The 23,749-nt window shown below is 28.1% G+C and overlaps 1 protein-coding gene across 1 annotated transcript; it reads right to left on the bottom strand.

Annotated features, from left to right (window-relative positions):
* Nucleotides 1-3,720: 3,720 nt before the first annotated feature.
* LOC107172741 (ribosomal protein S6 kinase beta-2-like) lies at nt 3,721-16,711 on the bottom strand. Its single transcript, XM_015523042.2, has 13 exons — nt 16,268-16,711; nt 10,933-10,976; nt 9,945-10,203; nt 9,661-9,794; nt 8,643-8,705; nt 7,626-7,754; nt 7,465-7,555; nt 7,275-7,391; nt 6,925-7,056; nt 6,747-6,860; nt 5,917-6,171; nt 5,462-5,847; nt 3,721-5,402 (listed from the first exon to the last, which is right to left on the bottom strand). The coding sequence occupies exons 1-12, from the start codon at nt 16,376-16,378 to the stop codon at nt 5,470-5,472; spliced, it is 1,827 nt and encodes a 608-aa protein (XP_015378528.1). The 5' UTR covers nt 16,379-16,711; the 3' UTR covers nt 3,721-5,402; nt 5,462-5,469.
* Nucleotides 16,712-23,749: the final 7,038 nt, after the last annotated feature.

The following is a 23,749-nucleotide window of genomic DNA, read 5'->3' as shown; positions in this document are numbered from 1 at the left end:
GTATTAACGGAAGTTAATTTGGAAAAAAGGCCTGCTTCATCGGCATTATAAATTTCATCATCACAGTAACCAGCTCGAAGGAATGGCCAAATGTCAGCCAGCCAATTAGAACAGATATACTTATAATATGCAGTATTAACTGCAGATGGCTCACCTGAGATCTTTCCGAAACCAATGTTGTGCCGTTATCGAAAACGCTGAATTCAAGATGCAGAACATTTGAAATTTTCTATTTTCATTTTTTGCTTGAAAAATAGGACCACTTATAGACACATTCAATAACCGTTGTTGTTTGAACCATACTAGTACAGCTTCTTCAAGGTCCTTATGGCCTTATATTGTGCAGTGCGCAGTCGTTTTGCAATATAAGTGACGTGGATTGAAACATATTTTTCAAAGTATCCCGATTCTTCCATATGATTGTGCAACACACCTCCTTCGTTTATTAAATCTAAGTGGTTGTCGATATTTATACCAAATCCTATCAAGTTAAGGAGTAGTCCGCGGTTAGCTATTCCTACTACACGAACCGATCTTGAGAACCGGGTAGTTGGATCGATACAAAAAAAGTTTCCTAAGTTATATTTTACAGGTCCTAGGAACTTATGACCTGCGTTTATAGACTAACACAATGGAACACGATATAGTAATGTAAAACGAGATTTATTAAATGATTGAATAATATTAATATTATATGTATAGTACACTATCACCCGAGTTACCCTGTTCTTGAGAGTAGTATATTGAACATTGAAGATCACAGGAGTAGCGGAGTACGAGCTGAACAATTGAAAAAGTGATTTTTTAAAGTAGGCTTGACTGTGTTTTAGACACGTCCGTGGTTTAAACTCGACTGTCTGGCTATATTTTATAATATACATATATGCTCGTACTCTACGTTCCTGTGTTCTGTTAACCTAAGCAAAATTGCCGAGCGTGACATAAATTACAAGTCAGTAATCTGTAAATCGTTACAATTGAAACTGTCGAACGAAAGTGATGCCAAATTCTTATGCGATTACGCTGTTTTTCTCACCATATTCTAAACGCCTGATTATTCCGATTATTTTGTCCAACGTAAACTAACGAAACGACATGGTGGAACGTCTTCACTGAACTTACTAACGAGTAACGTTTACCACTATTTATAATTTTAATCAACTTGAAAACACCAGAATTTGTAGGAATAACGTTTTTTATTAATAAACAATCCATATCAACATAACTAAAGATAATGTACGTCAATGATTAATCGACCTAAATAATAGCCAAGTTCGTTTTATTTTACTCGTTATTATAGCCGATAACGCTTATAATAACGATTATAATAACCATATACTCATTATAGACGTATATTTTAACATACAATCATATGGGCTCGTGCTGGGACCAAACGTTTTGCTTGTTGTACGCAGTATCTCGTTCTAGGCAATGCTTATTATAGTGATACTGTATGTATAGCCGTATAGGTACCTGGTGCCTACTTTAGGAATTAACGAAGGGAAAATTTTAAGCTTTTAAACATTAAGATAGGTGTATGTATAAATGTATTATAGCGCAGAGGGCCGTCGCACTCCGCATAACACGTGCCTACAGGACAGTCTCGGCCGACGCTTCGTCAGTATTGGCCTCAATGCTACCTGCACACCTGCTAGCAACAGAAAGGGCTAGAGTTCGGGTTCGCCTGGACGACCAGACTGACGTCGTCCCGAACACTGTTAAAAACCAAGAGAGAATAATCAGCATTGCAGCTTGGCAAGCTCGGTGGGACCGGTCTGATAAAGGCAGATGGACTAACCGGCTCCTCCCTGACGTTGGGCGCTGGTTAGCAAAGCCACCGCTAACCCTGACTTTCCGACTGACGCAGGTGCTTTCGGGGCACGGGTGCTTCCGGAGCTACCTGAAGAGGTTTAATCGGGCGGACGACAGTTATTGCGTATACTGCGTCAACCCCGACGACACTGCTGAGCACACGGTTTTTACCTGCCCGAGATGGATTGACGACCGCGTTCGAACGACTGAGATTATGAGGCGACCTCCGAACGCGGGGGACGACGTTGAGGAAATCCTGTGTGGTCCCCTGTCACATGACTTGCCAGAAGATGCCCAAGCCCGAAGGAGAATTATCAAACAGTTCGAAACCAATCGCCTGAAGTGCATCCGCATGGTCGAGACGATTCTGTCGACCAAGGAAAAAAATGAACGCGAGGAAGAGGCCTGGCGAAGGGCACAGGGGAATGTGCGACCGCCCTGATGGAGAACGAAACATCCAGAGTGGTGGACTCCAGTCGGCTCGCCAATCGGATGACAGGCACGCGAATTCAAGGGCGGCGGACTCCGGTCGGCCCGAGAAGGACAGGAAGAAGTCAAGTAAAACTTGTAATGCATAAAATTCAGATTGACCTTTGTTAATGTAAAATTTAATTGTTAAAGCAAAACTTTGAAATGCTTGAACGAGGTAAGTCAGGGAGCTGTCCCGTCTGCCTCCCACGTATGTATTAATATTTGATACTGTCAATAAACGATGGCGGCGCCGCGGAAGCAATGCGAAAGCAGATCCCGCGGCTTCGTCGGTTAAAACGAAAAAAAAAAAAAAATAAGGTGCATGTATTATTCACCTACAAGCTACAGGCATTTATGCTGATTAATAGATTAGATATTTGGCAACACTAATTGAAAAAGTGGAATATTTTTTTGCCTTGATATCATGAATTAATGAACTATATAAAGGCTCCAAGTTACCACAAATTCAAAAAAAAACTGCCCATTTTATAGTTACTTTTAATAATATACTAGAAAAAACTATTTTTAAATTTGTTAAGCTTTGAAAACATGAGAGAAATTCAAAATTTTAAAAATAAAACAAATTCTAAGAATTATAGTTTTCACACCTTTAAGAACATATACTTTTGAGGTATCAATATATACCTAACACAATTTGGTTCATCCGCCTGTGAGACAATAGAGCATTTGATTATATGGTATTTGATTAGTACTATGATTTTCTGTCCAAGTCTAATACACGGGCAGCATAGAATTTTAGATGTGTTATTTTATTTTTTATAAATGTAATAATTGATTTAATACGATTTTATAGATAAAATTCTAAGAGAATAAGAATAGATTTGAATTTAATGTCAAGACTATTTAAGATCAACTTTCCCAAATGTTTGATATTATCCTCCAAATTCTTGAATTTTTCTTGTGGGATAGTCAATTCCAAGTAGACGGTATAAAAAATCGAGATAATTTTGAGAACTTTATCGCTTAACCATATCAATTGGTTCGTTAGTCAAATAATATGGCTAAAATCCTGTCGTATGTGTTAGACTCAATCAGAAAATCTGGTATCGATTACCCTTAATGCAATTATGCTCTGTGAATCTGTGAATCAAAACACAACACACATAGAAGTCAAGACATTTTAAATCAGTGTCTTCGATTTGGAAGTTTTATTTAATACTTCAATATTCCTTGAACACTGTCACACCAGATACATATTTTTGCTCAGGGGTAAATGTCTTATGACTATCAAATAGCATATAGAAATTATGAAAGTTAACAAGGAACCAGAAGTACAAACATACTAATTAATATAATTATAATTCAGTATTCTGTAATAATTTACATAGTAATTAGTTCAATTTTTAATCTTCAGAATTTGATTTTCTCAAAATATTAAGCAACAGTATATATATCATGTGTAATTTATAGAAATAATTTGTAATAAAAACAATCATTTATTATCAATAATTATACATTAAATCAACACCATTTAACTGGCACTTGATAATAGGCTACAGTACAGCCTTTTAAAGTAACTTTATTATAATCCGCATTATTAATATATGATTCTCTATATTGAACACAGTAGTTTCATTTCAAAATTCATTAAAATATCTGAACACTAAAATTACACAAGTTTTATGCATATGGTTTTTAATGCTGTATTATTGATTATACATCATTTTCACATTCATACATTTGTATTTTATAATATATGATTTAGTAAAAATATTAACATTAATATAAAAATATGGAGTTTGGAAAATCACAAAATTTAAAGTATTACAACTATGAGAGACTGATAATCATCATCTTAAAAACAACAATAACATCAGTTATTGTTGTCAAAATTATCTTTTAACCTTACTTCCCTTCGGTACGGATTTTTAACTTGATATAAATTAGATGAAACTACAATATTATGTTCATTAATTGTTTGCAATTTTTCTTAAACACTTGTATCCAATTTCAAAACTCTAATTAATAATTATATATAAGTTTAGTCCACTAAAACAATATTAATGCCGACACATAGCGTAATAGAAAAAAAAGAAAAATTATTCTAGATTATAAAAGTAGCAACCTAATATTTCATATTAGTACAAAATGTTTGCAATTAATTTATAATGTGTTTAATTAGAGATTAGAAAAATATATATATAAACGTAATATTGCATGACTGTAACAGTATGTATTATTAGTACATAATAATAATAATAATAATAAAATAGATTGTTGATAAATATTTAAAGTCTATTCAAGATATTAAGAACTATGGTTTGGTTTATAGATATATTTTCCTATCAACACAGAAGCTTGGTATTTATAGAAAAATAACTTACCTAACCTAGTTCAAAATTTTATTCTAATATCTGGTTTAAACATTTTTTTGGAGGAAATATTACTAAATAATGAATTAATTTCATACAATTATCTAGTTTTCACTATTTACATTGTAATAGGAGAATAAATCTACTTAAATAAAAATAATAACTAAAATAAAACACTCAATTACTAATTTAGCTAAATAACAATAACCTTAACATAATAAGATAATTAAACCAAATAAACAGAATATATTTCTATTACAATAGAAATAAAATGGTCACATTAATATCATAGTAATATTTAAAAAGAGAACTATTTCCTTGTCTGCCAGAAAAAAATATCAAAATATTGTCACCCCAACCACACACTTTTTAAATTGAATGTTGTCCAAGATCAGATAAACCTTGGCTAATAATAATTTACAATTAATACATATAATATAATATATTAGAAATTAAAAAATTTCAAAAACTTATTGGAAAAAAACATAAACATTCAATTTAAATTGTAGTATAACTTAATTATAAAGTTAGAAAATTTCCTTCATTATTGGGAATTTAGACATTTATAACAACTATTGTAAATAACCTTAAATACTATAAAATTTGTAAAAATTATCACTTTAAATCAAGCCAATGAATTAACATAAAAAATTTGTTTTTATAAAATTAGCTGATCTTTAAGGCCACAAGTTAAAAGTAGCCAAGATCTACTAGAAATAGCATTATAACCAACAAGGTAACTATGATTGGTTTGGAAACAGGTCTCTTCTAAACACATTGATTAGCCTATAATAAAAATGTCAAGTGTCAATAATCAGTGAAAATAAAATTAAGCCTTCACTAACCTAATTAATTAAATTTGAGCCGGTATACTAGACGAGGAAGCAACTTCCATCATCTCATCTTGATTCTGATTCAGGAAATTACTACTGTTGACTGTAGTCAACACATGAGGTCTATATGGTTTCCTAGCAGAGTGATTGTTGAATGGTCGAGCACATGCATCAAACAACCTCGATTGGTCTATTTCCCTGTGATTTGTGGTGCTAGCTTGCACAATTCGGGGTTGATCTACTGGTACTGGATTGGATCTCGCTACATTTGGATACCTTGATGGTGAAGATGATTTATCAGTTTCCATTTCTTCATCAATTCGGGTAGCAGAAAGCTGAGCACATGTTGATGCTATTGGTTCAAAATCACTGAATGGATTAAGATTCCGTGGAACATGCTGATTTCACAAAAAAACAATGTATGAACATTTTTGTTTAGACATGATTTGTTAAACATAAATAAGTACCCCTCTTTGAAATTGGTCAACCGGTCTTCTAGATTCACATATACCAGCTTGAACCACAGGTGTGGGTGCCGATTTTTGTATTCTCATTTCGAGTTTTGGTTTCTTTGGCATTACGTTCTTATGGAAAACATCTTCGTCATCCATTTGCTTTTCCATTTCATCTGTTCTACAATTTTGATGAGCATTTAATGCTTGTTCTCGACTCGTACTTGTGCCAAGGGTGTCTAATAATGATGGAGCTATATAAGTAAAACCCTAAAAATAAAAATAAAATGTATGATGAAGTAGAAGATAAATATACTAATTACTAAGTTTACACTTAAAATAAATAGTGACACATTATTAAATATTAATAATGCACAATTCTTATACCTCGTTGAGCGATCAGATTTTTATTTATTTTTTTATTAGAAAGAGGTATACTTCTTACAAGGCGTGTTGAACTTTACAAAATTATAATTTTTGTTTTACGTAATGTAATCAAAAATATAAGTTCAATGCCTTGTAATAGGATTTCCTCTTTCTAAAAAAATTTTTGTTATCAAAACTTAACAATTCTACAGGCCTGAGAAATATTCTTGAGAAGTCATTTTTTTTAAATAATAGTATCAACTACCTGCCAAATAATTATCAAGCAGTAAATTAGCAGAAAAGTATTATAATTAGGGTGACAACTAAAATATAATTTTAAAATTTTATGGAATAGCGAAAAATTTGAAAAACTGAGAATAGGCCTTTTAATGTAAATGATAAATGTTACGTTATAATTTATACTGAATAATATCAATACCACAATAAATTAATATAAAAACAAAACAGTCAGTATTTACATCAAATTTAAATTCATCATTATCATGTGGCATAAATGAATCTTCTACAGGTGAATCAACTGGAAGCTGATTGGTAAATCTGGAATCAAATTGTGTTGTATCGTCTGCACCGTTCTAAATAATAATACCTCAATAAATAAACGATAAAATCAAAAAAATTAATATAAATTTTATTTACTAATTTCGGTTTATATGGAGCTTCACAAGAACGGTTTATTATGTCTTTCCAGACAATTTTTTGGAAAAAACGATGATTTTTTATATCTTCTCCTTGATTAACACCAGATCCCAGTCTATGGCTAACTTGTCTCTGTCAATTTAAAAACAATGTTTACTTAATTGCAATCAATTTAAATAATTATAAGCAATGTATAACAAAATATATCTATTATTTATGACATATTTTTTTTTTCAAGATTACTTTTCAATATTTTTATTTATATAGCATTTAAAATAGAAGTAGATACAAACATATATTATATAATGAGTTTAAAAAATTAAATCATAACAAATTTGCTTTTTACTTACTTTAAGTAATTTTCTCATAAGATCTTTAGCTTCAGGCGATACATATGGTGGCATAATAAGTTTTCCTCTAAGTATTTTTTCAATAGTTTTTTTTCTATTATCAGCACTAAAAGGGGGCTTGAAGGTAAACACAAATGTCATGACGTTCAAATTGCAATACTCATAATAATTAATTAACAACATTACTCACAGTTCCTGTTAACATGTCAAACATAAGAGCTCCAAGTGACCACCAATCAACTGGTTTTCCATGACCGCTTCTAGTTAAAATTTCTGGTGCCCTGATATCATAGATTAATGTTTTTTTAGCTAAATTATCATTTAATTTGATAAATGCTTGAAATTTCTTACATGTATTCAATAGTACCGCAAAATGTATGAGTAACACTAACCCCATGAACATGTTCTTTACATAAACCAAAATCGGTCAGTTTTAAATGACCGTCTTGGTCTAGTAATACATTTTCTGGTTTTAAATCTCTAAATACACAAATACAGGAAAATCAATTTAAGTCATAGCTTATATATTTAAACAATATTAGTATACAAGAATACTTTGTAATCCTTAGTTATAAAAAAATGTATTAATTACTATAAATATTGTATTAAATATCACATTACTTAAAGTTAACATTTAGGACATTCATAAATAAAAATCATAATAAATTTTTTTTTTTTATTGATGTTGAGGCATCAACAGCAAGCATCATTAGCCTGTGGGTTAGAACTATTGGTTGAAACATTTGGATGTTTGGCAGAATTTAGAATGGGCATCCGTAGGTTTCTAGCATACCCAGGGGGTGGGCGGCCTCTCTTTTCAGACCGTGAACTGCCCGGAAAGCGATGCCGACAATGACAGGGATTCAAATTGGCGACGGTGTGCATCTGAACCGACGCCTTAATCCGCCCAGCAACTACACCCCCCTATTTTATTTTTATTTGAGACAGAATTTTTTTTTTTAACTATCAAATAATATTTAAAAAGATCATGATTCAACAGAATATGAAAATGGTATAAAATAACAAGTCTTTCCCGCCATTTATCATTTGTTGGTTTCCATTTATTAGCCAAATACTTTTAAAGGCTTAGGGATGTATTGTTTTATAGTGAAATAAAACAAGTACATGTGCAAAAATATCAAAATCCTAATAATAATTTGTTATTATAATTTTTCAATAAAAATAATAAATATCCAAATACTTTTAATGGCATTATGCCTCAATACTGTATGTATTATGTATGTAAAACATTTTTCATACTTGAAATATTTGAAAATTTAAAAATAATTTATAATAGGTATATTAAATAAATATAATAAATAAATATACTTAAGAATGTTAATGAGATATTTTTAGATAAATTAATACCTGTAAACTATGCCTTGACTGTGTAAATGCTGTATTGCAATAATAATTTCTGCCAGATAAAAGCTGTAATATTAAAATTATAATAGTGTCAATACATAATAAGAAAATTATATTGGTTTATCTTAAACCAACTTTTAGTTTAATTAAATCAGTAGTTAACTGTGAAACCTAAAAAAAAGTGCAAGAAATATTGTATTTATATTTTAGAATGTATGTTATAATAAAAGTTAAAACTCAATTTGTACAAAAAATAATAAAAAAAATGTTATATTTTATAACTTCTTTTTAACCATTATTAATATTTAATACAAATCTAAACAGAAATTACTAACTATTCAATTTTAGAATCTGAACGGAGCAAGGAATGTATCGGTTTTACAATGATGTTTATTTCTTTTTTTAGTATATTTCTGCAGTAATCATTATGTATTCAAACATTACACACACAACCAGATACTTCAAGATATGCTTTGGAAGTATTGTATTTAGGAGTGCACCCACCTACCTTCCAACCCAATCACATAATAGAAGTTATGATAAAAATAACTTTTAACTGATAATAAAAATAATTTTAAACTCAATTAAATTATTGAAAATTAAAATTATACATTATGGACAGTAAATGGTCAACATACCATCTAGTTCACAATATATTGGTGGTTAAATTGACTCTGGATACTATTAATAGAATTGTATAAAATATAAAAATGCAGCTCAAGGTTGAGTTACTTTAGTAGGCCAATTTAGCATGGAATGACCTATTTCTTCCATTCATGATAAAATGTAATATTATAATTTATTACAACACATTTAGTGTTTACACTTGTCATAGTATGAACCATATTGCATACTATTACAATAAAATATAATATCATGAAATAAATCTTTTATCAATAATAAAAATAACAGTTAAATACTCTGTATTACTTTTGTGTAGAGATTTGGGTTCCACAGTCATTACTACCCAATTCATATATGATAACAATTAATAACAAAAATAAAAAACAATTTATAATACCATGCTGTGTCTTCTAGAAATATTCCTTCTCGTTCTAAATGCATGAATAGTTCACCACCACTTAAATATTCTAAAATAAGATAAAGTTTTCCATTTGTTTGAAATGCATAGAACAAACTGACTATAAAGGGATGCTAAAAATATAAAAATATAAAAACATATTAATTATATCCATATTTAAACTCAAAACTTGAAAATAAAATATCCAAGTATTGAGTATTTTGTAAATTTATTTGTGTACAGCTCTAAATAATCATATTGTATAAACAAAATTGAACTTGAACCTTTACAGCCTCGAGTATATTACGTTCTGCTTTAGTATGAGCCATATCCTTGGAATTCCTGACAATTGTGGCCTTACGTAAGACTTTCATGGCAAAAACTTTATTGGTATCATTACCAGTTTTTTTGCGAACCTGAAATACTTTTCCATAACCTCCTTTTCCTAATACTTTTAATATCTCAAAACAATCTGGAGTTAATTTTTCCTTGGTAAGGTTTACAGTTCTGTCTGATAATTTTAATGTTTCTACATCACTGGATCTATAATATAAAAATATATTTTTAGTACCAATTTTAATTAAAATAGGCTCTATTACTTATAAATAAGGCCAGAAACTTGATGCATTTGCACCTTTTTTTCTAATGCTCACATTCAATGCTTTTCTATACAGAAATATTTGATTCATGAAAATTAGAATTTAATAGTACAATTTTTATTCTGCATTTTTAAGGAATTTTTTGCTTAATAGCCATTTTTTAGTATTTTTGGTGTATGTTTTTCATTTTTACACTTTTTTTTACACATATTTACATTTTTTTTTTTGAAAGTTACACATGCAGATTCCATTAGTTTTGTGGATTATCAACATTTACTATCTTTTTTTTGCAACAGAAAATTTTACTAAAAGAAGTATTTTGTAATACCTATATAGTTTTATTTAGTTGAATAAATATAATTTTAATAATAAATAATAATAATTTTAATATTTTTTTTGTATCAAAACTATATTTATCAATTTTTACAGTAAAATATTTTTCATGTATTTTAAAAATATTTTTAGGTCATCAAGTTCCAGGCCCTACTTATGAAGTATATGTATTATAAAATTTGGCTGATAATTTTTTTATTTGAAAGTTCAATGAACTATGAATTATCTTTCCCTATGAATAATAAATAAAAATAATTTATTTTGAATATACAAGTTAGGTATAATAGCATACTACATGCACTTAATAAATTTAAAGACAAATACAAACAAATCATCTTACTTTTCATCATAATCATAAATGTTGGGTTCTTGAGCATAACATGCCTAAAAAAAAACAAAAATTAAAATTATCTCCATTATTTATTATCTATATAATTTTCATATGTTTAATGAGTATATATTTTTCATTTTTCAGGTATTTCTGTTATACCCTGTATAGTGTATATGTATTTTAACTATTAAGAAGTGCCTAAAGTTAAACTCAGTGGCATGGTCATACACTCAACCACTTAATTGTGGAAACACTCGGAGTGTACTTACTGGCCATAGTTGCTAGCTCCCAGATGGGTGACCACTTAGATTTTTAGCAACAAATCTTTGCCACATATACAATACATGTTTCAAACCAACCATTTTCTTCTACAAAAACAACTAATGGCCATAGTTGCCAGTCTTGTGATCAATAAACAAAACTAATTTTTTTTTTACAATTAAGAGCTTTGGAAACTACCTTATTGAAAAATTTGAGATACCATTATTAAGTTTAAAATATTAGTTGTGGGTAGTGGTGTACTTAAAGAGATTTTGATTGGAGGATCAAAATTAGTAGTTTGGTCCTGTCTGAAAATTGATCCAAGACCACTTTTTTACTTTTTTGTTAGAATTTTCAATCATTAGGATATTTATATTTTAAATTTTAATTAATTAAATAAAAGAAAAATGCAAGTTATATTATTATATATGAAAAAAATACCGATTAACATTTAATTATAAAAAATGTGGTCAAGTGGTATTGTTCTGCTATACATACAGGTTTTTAAATGGGTTACATGATAGGGTATGTACTGTATTGGATGTGTAAAATATGAATTCAACTAAATAAAATCATTATGAACAAAACATGATTTTGAGCAAAGAAAGTTTGTCAGTCTATATTACTAAATATATTTCACTATATCATTTCCATTAAAATAATTTATTTTGTTATTAGTAGTAATACAGTAAATTGAATTAATTTTTTTTAGAAATCATTGCATTTAAAAACATTTATGTGTGTATGAAATAAAATTTATATTAAAAACTTCAAGTATTCATATTTTAAAACTACAACAAAATAACTTAAGTTGTTAATCTTTGTTTTAATTTCTTTTGTCCAAATTTGAACTGTTTTTTATGAGAAATCTTGTTTAAAATTTTCATTTTTAGCCATAAAAATCAAACATTTAGTAATTTTTAACTACAAAATAATTTGCATATTTTTGTAATTTTAATGAACTTAGTCAAATTTGAACTCAATTGCTTATAAAAACTGATTTATTTCCAATATTTTTTATAGGAGTATGAATAATCTTGTATGAAAAATGGTCATATAAATATTTGGTGAAAGTACTCATCCATGGTTATTTGTTTTTGAATTACTACAAAAAAAAAAACAATAATTGATTTTGTTAAAAACCAGTTTTGCATAAAAATTCATGGTTTTTGGTTTTTCTTAATTTTTCTATTTTAGTCCTTAAATATAGTAAATTAATTACATAGGGCATATCAAGAGAATTATGGTTGGCTAGTACCTACCTATTTATTTTACTAACATTGGGATTGATAATCCTACTCACCCATAACTTTTAATCAACTTCAGTATCATAAATATTTTAAAATTAAATGGTCATTATGTATAGTTAACCAGTTTTTCATGAATGACCAATAGAAAAACAAATGAAACAAATTTTTTTTGTAGGGGAAGGTATGATGACTACCTTACCAATAACACCCACCAAGTTTACCTTGGCTATATGAAATTATTGATATTGTTATAAATAATTGCTTATATTTGAGATAAATATTAGAAGCTCTTTCTAAAATGTTTACATACAAAATCGGGTACAAAATACTTGTTATAATATATTATGCACAAATGTAATGTTTTCTTTTAATAATAATCTAGTCTTACAATAGTAAAATAAATATTTTACTAACCATTTAAATTATATAAAATTAATTAACATTTAAATAATTGAGTCATAATAGTAAGTAGAATGTTCAATTGTTTTTGTTAAATTATCTTGAAATTATAATTATTATTATGGGCAATCAACATTCAATGTGCATGTGAATAAAAACAATTACCTACATATTTTTAAAAATAAAATGTTGCACAAATAAAAAAATATTGATAAATTAATATTATATTAACTTTAAATAGTAACAACTAACAATATTGTTACAACTAAAATATACTTCTAAAAAATTTACCTACCAAATAAAAATTATTGAAAAACTCAAGTTAATGATTTGTTTATAGGTATCTAGTAGATTATGATGTCAAGTAATTAATCATAAAAAATTTGATATTTCTTATAACACCTACCTAATAATTATTTATTTATACCAATATAAGTCAAACATAGATATATAATCCTACATGAGTAATAATTATATTATTGGTAAATTGGATGAAAATGTCCCTACCATATTAGTTAATTTTTAATATAAAAAAGATAATGTTATCAACTAACTGTAAAATCTACTAATTTAGGTTTTTAAATAAAAGGAAAAATTGAATGATTTTATTATCATTAAAAAATGTAACTAAAATATTTTTAAAGTATTTTATAAGTAAAACCTACATACAGGTATTTATTTAATTTCAAAATCTGAGTTTTAATGAAACTAATGTGTTTTTAAATGAATTCTTTGATTTTATAGAAGTTCAATAAATATATTGGTCAACCAATATCTTCCATTATTTTATTAACAAATTTCAGTTGCTAAACAGAAGATGTAAAAATACAGAAAGGCCACTCTGTTTCTTTTTAATAACATATCATAAATAGAAAAACAAAATTTAACAAAATAGGTATTAAGCACATAATATTCTAAACTAAAAGTATTCAAATAGTTGAAATACTGATTTACTATTTTACTATTCATATTTTATTACAGTGTATATTAGAATAGATATTACATATTGTATTTTATTTAATAATTATAAGTTTTAAGTACCTACCTAATATAACAAGGTACAAATGTACGATATGTAGAGAAGTAAAAAAAATGTCAACAGTACCTAATAGGTAATTGTTATTAACAACATTCAAGGTCAATAAGGTTATAATTCATATTGATAGTGTTTTTAATTTTGAAAGTTTTAATAATTGGTAACTTATCAGTAATCCATTCTCAAATTATTTAATACTAATACCATCTAAGTGCAAAACAGATAGGGCGCTTATACTACAATATTTTGTTCAACAATCTTATCTTATATATTTAGAAGCTTGTACCATTGTAGTATATAGTACCAACATAATATTTAAGTATACCTACTTAAAAAATGTATATTACAACTGTATTTGACTTTGTTATCTATTCAATGTACTAGGAAAATTCAAATGGCTATGAAATAAAGAAGTAATAACAGGGATAATAACTTTAATATTGAATGATATTATGATAAAAGTGAAGACCTAAATATTTTATAAAAAAAAGTAGTATACCTAGGTACCTACTTAGTTGAGTTATAAATTTAAGGATGTAAGATTAAGAAGTAGTATCCCCAACAAATATGCACAAATAATATTTATGATATAAATAATAATTTAAGAAGAAAAATCTTGTTAATATGATATAGAATTTTGTTGTAGCAGCTAGTACGTATAAATTAGAGTACAGAATACCTTATATCATTTATTTTAGTTTATACAAGATACCTAAAAAAAACCAATTGATAATTTTAAATTTTTTTAAATGGAATTAAGGTATAAAAACTTTTTCATTTAATTTTAACTCATTTAATTTTTCTATTAACGAAATGTACTTTATTTTTAAAATTTCATTACCAAAGTCATAATAAATTATTGATTAACTTATATCTAATGGTTTTTGAAATGTTGGGAAACAATAAAACTAAATAGGTACACACATTGAATAAAATTCATAAATGATATAGGTAGGTTGGCACTTACTTTGCTTAGGTTAATTAAGACTTAACATACAGCTGATATAGAAATCTTGAATAATTATAAATGTAATAAAAATATTTTTTTAATATTATTAAAATGTATTAGTTATACCTAGGTACCTAGATAAAATAAGAATTTACCAAAATAGTTAAAAAAAATTTTAAAGTCAATATTTACTGATATTTAATAAAAATCATTTTATTGAATTGTAAAAATGTATAAGAACATATAAGTATCATTTTAAATATATAGGTAGGTATGCACAATTTTATTCTAGAAGTCACAAGTGAAATAATTCTGGCAACATCTTAACACTTATATGAACACAAAAATATTTATTGAATGCTATGAAATAAATACTACAAATAATTTGTATTGTACTGTACTGTAATACTATTTTGGAGGTAGGTACAATAAATTACAGTAACATATATACATAGCAGAAAAAAAGAACCAATATTATTTTAGACTAAGTACATTTTATTCTATATATACCTTACTACCCACTTAACTACTAGTAAGCTGAAAGGTCAATTTTTCTGATTCAAACAAAATTATATGTAACATGCATATATGTACCAAGTGTAAATTACATACTAAATAATAAATAAATTAAGCTAAAGAATTTAAAGTTGATTTTAATAAGTAGCAAGGTACTTATCAATTTGATAAATTCGCAACATATTTAAGATAGTAGGTAATCTTTAAAGATCAATATTTGCAAAAATAAACACGTTTTATCAAATCTTTCAAACAACAAATAATGTGTCTTAAAAGAAGGTACCTACTTAGGTTATTTTATTTTTTTAATTATCCTCAAAATTAAGTTGAAAGTGCAGAATATGTGTTTAGAGTTAAAATTGCAATACAATAGCTAAGTACTGAGAATACATACACCTATTAATATTATATTCAAATAAAGGCCTAATAATAGCATATAATATATTTAATTAATTAATTTTTGTTTCTAATTGATGTAGGTATCATAAGACAATACTACACAAAATGAAACAATACACATGTTAAACACATGTAAGTGATCCTAAGTGATGGTCATGTGGCAAGTACTTAAGTATGGATAAGCATAAGCATAAGGAAATTGAAATATCACGGTATACAAACCAAGTGTGCATATAAGAGTTAGTAGGTTACTAGTTAATCCACAAGTGGGAAACTGTGAGACCCAGTAATTATTGATTTCTGAACAAGTGACAAGGAGAAAAATAAATGGATCCAAAAAGTTGTATACCTATGATCCTAAGCACAACATACACAATTAGGCTAACAGATGAGTGTTTGTCAATCAATGCAGCACAGACATCAACAAAATCGTAACACGAAATTGGTACCTAAATATAATTATTACACCTCACCTTTTCGATTTCGAATAATTCCGAAACAGTTACCTCTCTAAATATAATCATTACGTCTCACCTCTTCAATTTCGAGTACTTCGTCGTCGGAATCGCTGTTGTTCTTCGGCCCGTTGCCGTGATTAGCCTCATTGTTTTGTAATTCCAAGTCGAAAACTACGACCTCGGCCATGGCTTTGGTACGGAAGTGCGATTTCGTTCAATTAAATATTATTTTTTTACGTTTTATACGATTAGATTGTCTTCTACGCGTATTCCGTGGCGGCGCAGGCGACGAGGGTGCTAATAATAATGTGCCGTATATCAAATGCGCGGCGCTTGTAAAACGGACGGCATTATACAATAAATAATATTATTATAGCTCCGTTGGAGCGGGCAAAAAGGAAAATAGGACGAAACGCGAAATCGAAACGAACGACAATATTTTTAGGTATATAAATCGTCTAATAAAACATGTCCGATCGTGGCATAATCGTCATACACTACACTGAGACACACAGCCTTGTAGGTATTTATTTAAATAATAATTTGATATATTTTTATTTTTTACAACAATAATAGTAATAGTAATATTATTATTATTATTATTATTATTATTATTACAGACGACGACGATGATACCGTTTTACGATCAGATCATTCAATCAACGTAGTCACTGGACGGCGAGCGCGCACACGTAGAATGTTCCCGTCGTTCCTGATGAAGATGAACGGATCGCGAGTAGAACGTGTGACGTGGGTGGGGTGGTATAGGTGGTGGTTCCGACGAATTTAATAATTCTATAGTAAAAGTCGTGTATAATATAGTCCATAGTCGTAGTATCACAGATTCACAGCACATGGGCGGTGTAGTTATAATAGTAAATCTGCAGTCGTGGTGGTGGTAGTAATTGTAGTTGGCAATAGTGCACCATGCGATAATAATATTTATCATTATTGCAAAACCCCGGCTGACGGCCATATTAGTGGGAGATGGGTGGAGGGGAACTGGCGTTCAGGGGTCTGCGATAGTGGCAATCGGATCGGAATGCGCCGCGGAATGCAGCCCGCGTACCGCGTACGTCCTGCTTAGAATGTAGAACGACGCGACACGTGAGGTTAGCGAGTGGTTACTGATTGGTTACCGAACGCTGTTATGTAAGTATCCATAATAATAATATATCGCGATGGCGGCCACTATCGAGTACCGACCAATAACAGCACGCTTAACCCTCGATTATATCGACTTTTTGCGCAGTAGATAATATAATCAACATAATAAATTTTATTCGATACTTCGATAGTTGTTGTGATCCGTACAATCGAATGTTCCGGTTATCGTGATCAAAATTTTGACTTTCCGAATTCCGAGTTCGATCTTGTTTGGCAGGCCGAGGTTACTGTAAGAAGTAAGAACGTTTCGTCAGCCTATATATCTTCCAAAATTATTATATTATATTTATATTTGTAGGTAGTTGGTACTGTATAAGTGAATTTATTTTTCCACGAGTAATGGCTCAATTTGTTTAAGCGAATCTCTGATTCTCGTCATGGGCATCTTTTTTTTTCTTGTTAAAAAGTGAATCTAGCTAGTATTTTTGAGAGGTTGTCACTAATAATTTAAAATTCTTAGAAATTTTTGAAAGCGTCTTGAAAAATAAATAAGTGAAAATATTAAATTGTATGCAAAAACATTTCTTGAATAAATCGATTTTATGTAACTAAAAATTAAAATACTATATAATAACCGTAATCATTTTAAATTTTCACTAAATTCTTACAGTAGCATTTTCCATAATATATTACCACATTTCCCAAAACTGTTGATTAATTTTGAACTATTTTTAGCCTTGAGAAATTTTTCGAATTTTGTAAAAAAAATTGAAATTATTCTGGATAAAAACTTTTTCTTCAAGTAAAAACACTTGAAAATTTAAAGCAAGGTTTTTTCATAATTTTTTTAATGGAATTTCATAAATATTAAAGCTAAGTATAGGCTCTATTATTTTTTATATGCATTTAAAGTTCAAACTTTAATAAAACTCATCAATTATCAAACATTTTCGAATTATTTTTCAGTTAGAAATTTTTTGAATTTTTTTCCCTATATTTAACATTAAATATTTTAGTGGAAGATTTTTCATAACATTTTTTTCCTTTAACAAAAATAAATAAAAAATAATGCAAATAATTTTTTACACATCTTAGTTCAGATTTGGACGAAATTTAATAGGTATTAAAACGAAAAAATAACGATCTTAAATTTTTGCACAGTTATATATTAATAATACAGGTACCTCCACATGACTTATTAATTTATTATAGTATTTTAAATTAAAAACTTAGAAACTCTAGGGTCTGAAACAGACGAATTTTAAAGATAAATTCTAGAATCGCGAAGATTCAAGAACAGTGACTGTAGTGAGTATGTGGTGGGCTATAACGTCAATATATTCTTAAAGCCATTAGTCGAGTAAGAAGAAGATTATTAATACTTAACAACCGCGTCCATTATGTTATATTCTTGTTCACCAATATTGGATTTTAAAATATTATTTTCCAAATTTAGGAGGTAACTAGTAGTGACACAAGTTTTATTATCTCAAAATAAAAAAATTATAAAAAACAGGATGATTGAGACATTTTGATGACGAGTTGCGGGACTTGGGACAACAGGATAAACATTTTAAATATATTAATTAATAGGTATTGTAATAAAATTATGAATTCGACGTGCAATACAAGTGGCAAAAGTGCGACCACTTGTGGTCATGTAATGACGAAAACAAGCTTGCAAGCTCGAAGAATTAAAATAGTACTATCATACTAAGGGTTGGGCCTAAGACAAGGAGATTCCCTATCACTAATATTGTTCAACCTAATATTAGAGAAGGTAATTTGAGAAACAAATTATTACAACGGAATAGTATTGGGAAACTTGAACATAAATATCTTAGCATACTTTGACGATATAGCGATACTTAGGCGATATTTAAGAAACGGTTAGGTTAATTATGTAGGAAACTCATCATGATGCCTAGTAAGGTTGGATTGGAAATAAACGATGAAAAGACAGAGTACATAGTATTACCTAAGTCTCCAGGACAGAGATTATCAACGAGGACAATGTATGAATGTTAAGAGGCATATATTTAAAAGAGTCACGCATTTGAAATATTTAGGGCACTTGCTAACACAAGATAATTACCTATAAAGATTAAATATAGAAATCAGCTCTAGGATACAAAAAGGCAACAATAGTTTTTTTGGCCTGGGAAGAGTACTGAACTTAAGAACCTTATTAACAAACCTGAAAATACAAATGTATATGACCCATAGTACTGTATGCCACGGAAACATGACCAGAAAAGTAGAAGAAACAGGACTAAAAGTATTTGAAAGGAGAATCTTACGAAAAATCTATGACGCATGCATCGACATTCGACACACACACACAGGTGAATGGTGTAAACGTCATAATGAAGAACTAGAGGAATTATTCCTAAGACCGAACATTGCGAATGCAATTAAACAAAAAAGGTTGTTTTGGGCAGGATTGCATGGCGTAGAGTGGGATCTATAGTCAGAACAACCATTGAGGAGAACCCGGTTGGTAAGAGATCCTTAGGAAGATCACGCTTACGTTGAGAAGACTGCGCAAAAAAGGACGTAGAAACGTCAAACCAAAGATGTCATGGAGAGTTAGTAGTGGCAGTGAATAGAGACGGGTGGAGAGAAATTTGGCGTCATAGTCTCAATGATCGAATACCGAAAAAAAAAAATCGTAATTCATGCTTGACAGTAAGAGAAAGAAACGATGAAATGTGTGCTAAATGTTTGTTATCACTCCCTATGTCGAGGGGGTGACCGCTGTTTTGGTCGAAAAGTAGATTAGATGGTTTTTAAATTAACTCACGCATCACCAATCCGCACTCTCTCACCAACTGTTCGCCTGCCCCACAGAATTATTATTTATTATAATTGACGGGAACGATGTGCTCGTTGACTATAATGTGGCTATATATACTATAATTATTACAACGCTATTTAGTTGTTTACTTTACTTTACAAAAAAAAAAATATATTAATATTAGTAAAGATAATATTTACAATATATAAATGACAAAAATAAAGTGGTATACCTACTTTATAAATTATAATCATATAATATCTACTAATAAAATTAATTGTGATCCTAGTCTAAGATTTTCCTATATATAGTTATTTAGTTACCACTTATATTACTAAGTCTAAATGTCTGTAGTCTATGAGAGTATGAATCAATTATATGTATTTTCGTTACACAACATTTTCAAATAGTTTTACAATATTCATAATGAACCTTATATCTATCATTTTCTTCCTAGTATAACTTTCTAGATTAACCAGATTCTAAATTTCGGAAAATAGCTTTTATATTATAGTCATTGAGAAGGATTCACCGTAACAAGCATGGTTAATTTTTAAAACAAACAGCAAAATAAAAAATGTATGTGACTTAGCTACACTCAATTTGTCGACAAAAAAAAATAGTTTTTAATGGTTTTGCACAAATTTCAAATTCACCGACAACATTTTTTTAAGGTTCACTGAAGCATAAAAATGTATCACGAGACACATATTAAGCTATTTTTTGAAACCTAATATTAATAAATTAATATAAGCACGATTTTATTTTCATAAGCTTTTCAACGTAAAATTCAGATAAAATCACGAATATCTGTAAATTATTTTGTTGTTAAAATTTTATAAAATAACATTTTATTAGGCTTGAAAAACGAATACAAGGTTACTATTAAAGTTATAACAATTTTAATACAAATGTACATCGTAGATGAAAATTTATAGTGATATACTGATAAATTTACTATAGTTAAATATTTAAATAACCATTTTTATAATTAATGCATTCTTTATAACAATTATAATATGATATCAATGATATAATGTAATTACATAATATCTACTATACACGAGACTATGAGAATTGAGAGTTTGAATTATTTGAACTCAATAATCTAAGCTTTTATTTTACACAATAATCGTTTTTTTTTTGTTTATTATAATGACAATTTATTATGAACAGTTAATATCAGAAAAAAACTTATAATATCGTAGTTTAACTCAATGGTTACTTTTAAGTACTTTAGCTATTGCAGTGAATAGTTGTATCATTCAATTATAAATTAGTTGTTATAGTATTTCAAGTTGATACATATTTTGTATAGTTCAGATTAGGTACACCGCAGTATTCAGTACCTATACATGACCTGCAGAATTCCATCGTGTGTTTTTTTGTATATCTTGGATATTAACTTAGACTTATGTTTTAGTCATTATTTCTAGAACTTGACATTTATTTAAAAAAATTGTATTTCTAAAAGTTTTATTTACATAATTGATTAATGAAAGTAAGATTGTATTTCATTTTCTATGCATTAAATATTTGTCGCACTGTAGCTGAGATCCAGCCTTCATGCAGACCATAATTTAATATCTAAATATCTAATCACTTTTTATTTACATATTTCAAATTTGGGTTTTATTGTATCCTCTTCAACTTAAGGGGTTAATTATGTAACTTCAGTAATCATTTTTAAATAATCAATCGTTCTAATCTTTATTCTATTAGTATATAAATTAATTTTTTTTTAGTTTATTTCTATACATTTTTATAAAACTTTTCGATATAAGGTTCTTCAAAAGCTGTTTCAATAGCAATTTAAAAATATTGAAGATAAGTATATTTTTTTTAAAATTAATTCGATTATCATGAATTAGGCATTTAAAGGGGGGGAGGGGGAGGGTTAGAGACAGAGCGCTCACGAAATGCTATATTGAAATATAATGAGTCTTCAACTCTCTTAATATATTTGATCATCCTATTCCGATGAACCTACATTAAATATGTAATTTTTCTGCATCATGGTATTTATATAATTATACCTACATAATATGTTACCTAGTATCTACTCATATTCCTTTTTTAAAAAATAAAAATAATAGAGAGTATTGTATGTGCAATTTTGTTCTTTGCATCTGTAATGCATACAATTATTTAATTTCTTACAAATATCATTATAGACACTTTTTACCAACGTTTTCATGTTCGTTAGAAAAAATAGCAAATTTATGCTCAGCAGATCACGTTTAACTTTGTTTTATTTTTTTAAATTTGTGTGAATTGACTTTTATGAAACTTAATTATAACAACATTTAATATCTGTGTTTGTGTGGGGTTTTCACGATAATTCAGTTTTTTAGTAAGTTATGAACATTTTTGATTTACGTTATACTATTATAATATACACAAAACTTGCTAAAAAATTTAACTATCGTAAAAAAATAACCGATATACAAATTGTATAATACAATCACAATTCACAGATTAATATTCTCATTATCAAGATTCATAATAGGTCGATTCTATCAAAATTTTAAACTAATGTAACTAAATGTGATCTGCTGAACAAAAATTTGTTGTTTTATGCACTTGTAAGATAAAAACAACAAATGCTTGTGTAGCATCCTCTTAAGATTATTTTTTTTTTATGATTTAGTGAACGAGTAGAGTGAAAAAAAGGATTTTTAAATTAAACTATTAAAATAATAAAAATTCTTATGAGTATATTAATACTTAAAAATATTACCTGGTCTATACAATATTCTCGAAACAACTATTTATGAGTTAATGTATTCGTTTACAAACAAGTTATGCTACAAGTACAAAGTACAAAATAAATGTTCTAAATAAAATAAAAACACATCATGTGAACTAAATAGTATGTTTTAATTAATAAGTGAAAGTAAATTTACTTACTATTGTGTATAGTATAGTGTATATAAATATTTTATTAAATTAATTAATTTTGTTATTATAAGTTACATAAGTCATGAAAATACTTCATATTATATTACCTAACTTGATATTTTACAGCAATTTATTTATTTATTGTGATGTAGAAATATTTTGAAGCAATCCCAACACGTGAAATTTAAAACTCTGTTCAAAATTCTGCTTTTATTGGAATATTTATCATTGCTTTCAAATTTAAAATATTAATACACCACTGAACTGGGTGAAAGCAAAACGTGTGCTCAACGCACTTTCATGAAAGAACTTTCAATTTTTTCTTTTAAGATCTGCATATAGTTCAAGGTTAATCGGAAGTATTAGTTGCACCATACATACAAATTTAGATAAGACTTTTTTTTTTATTATAAAAGTGTAATATTAAATATTATGTTGAAATCATTGTACAAATAATTCAATTGATTTCCAATATGAGTATTATATTTATATAATATATATATATTTATATATTTATATACCGGCATATCAATAGAATGTTACACTTGTTAAACCAAATTTAATCTACCATTTACCTTTTTCAGCTTACTTATTTTCACTACCTAATATCCATTACTTACTTATATCTACTTTACTGTATTTTTAATCAAACGCTCCTCAGGCGTATAATTATCAAATAAATAAAATAAATATTTATTTATTTCCAATTCAAACAAGTTTAAGTAATATTTTTTAGGTACCTATGTAGGTAAA

This window comes from Diuraphis noxia, unplaced genomic scaffold, assembly GCF_037042655.1.
Source record: "Diuraphis noxia isolate RWA-SAM2 unplaced genomic scaffold, SU_Dnox_SAM2 contig0002, whole genome shotgun sequence".
In the NCBI taxonomy this organism is placed as follows: Eukaryota; Metazoa; Arthropoda; class Insecta; order Hemiptera; family Aphididae; genus Diuraphis; species Diuraphis noxia.
The sequence above is the reverse complement of the archived record's forward strand: the minus strand, read 5'-3'. Positions and strand labels throughout refer to the sequence as shown.

Excerpts from the sequence above, each read along its gene's own strand:
- LOC107172741 (XM_015523042.2), bottom strand. The coding sequence starts at position 16,378 with ATGGCCGAGGTCGTAGTTTTCGACTTGGAATTACAAAACAATGAGGCT. Across the intron at positions 10,204-10,932 it reads ATTTATGATTATGATGAAAA|ATCCAGTGATGTAGAAACAT; the intron begins GTAAGATGATTT and ends TTTATATTATAG. Across the intron at positions 7,057-7,274 it reads TTATGAGAAAATTACTTAAA|AGACAAGTTAGCCATAGACT; the intron begins GTAAGTAAAAAG and ends TTAAATTGACAG.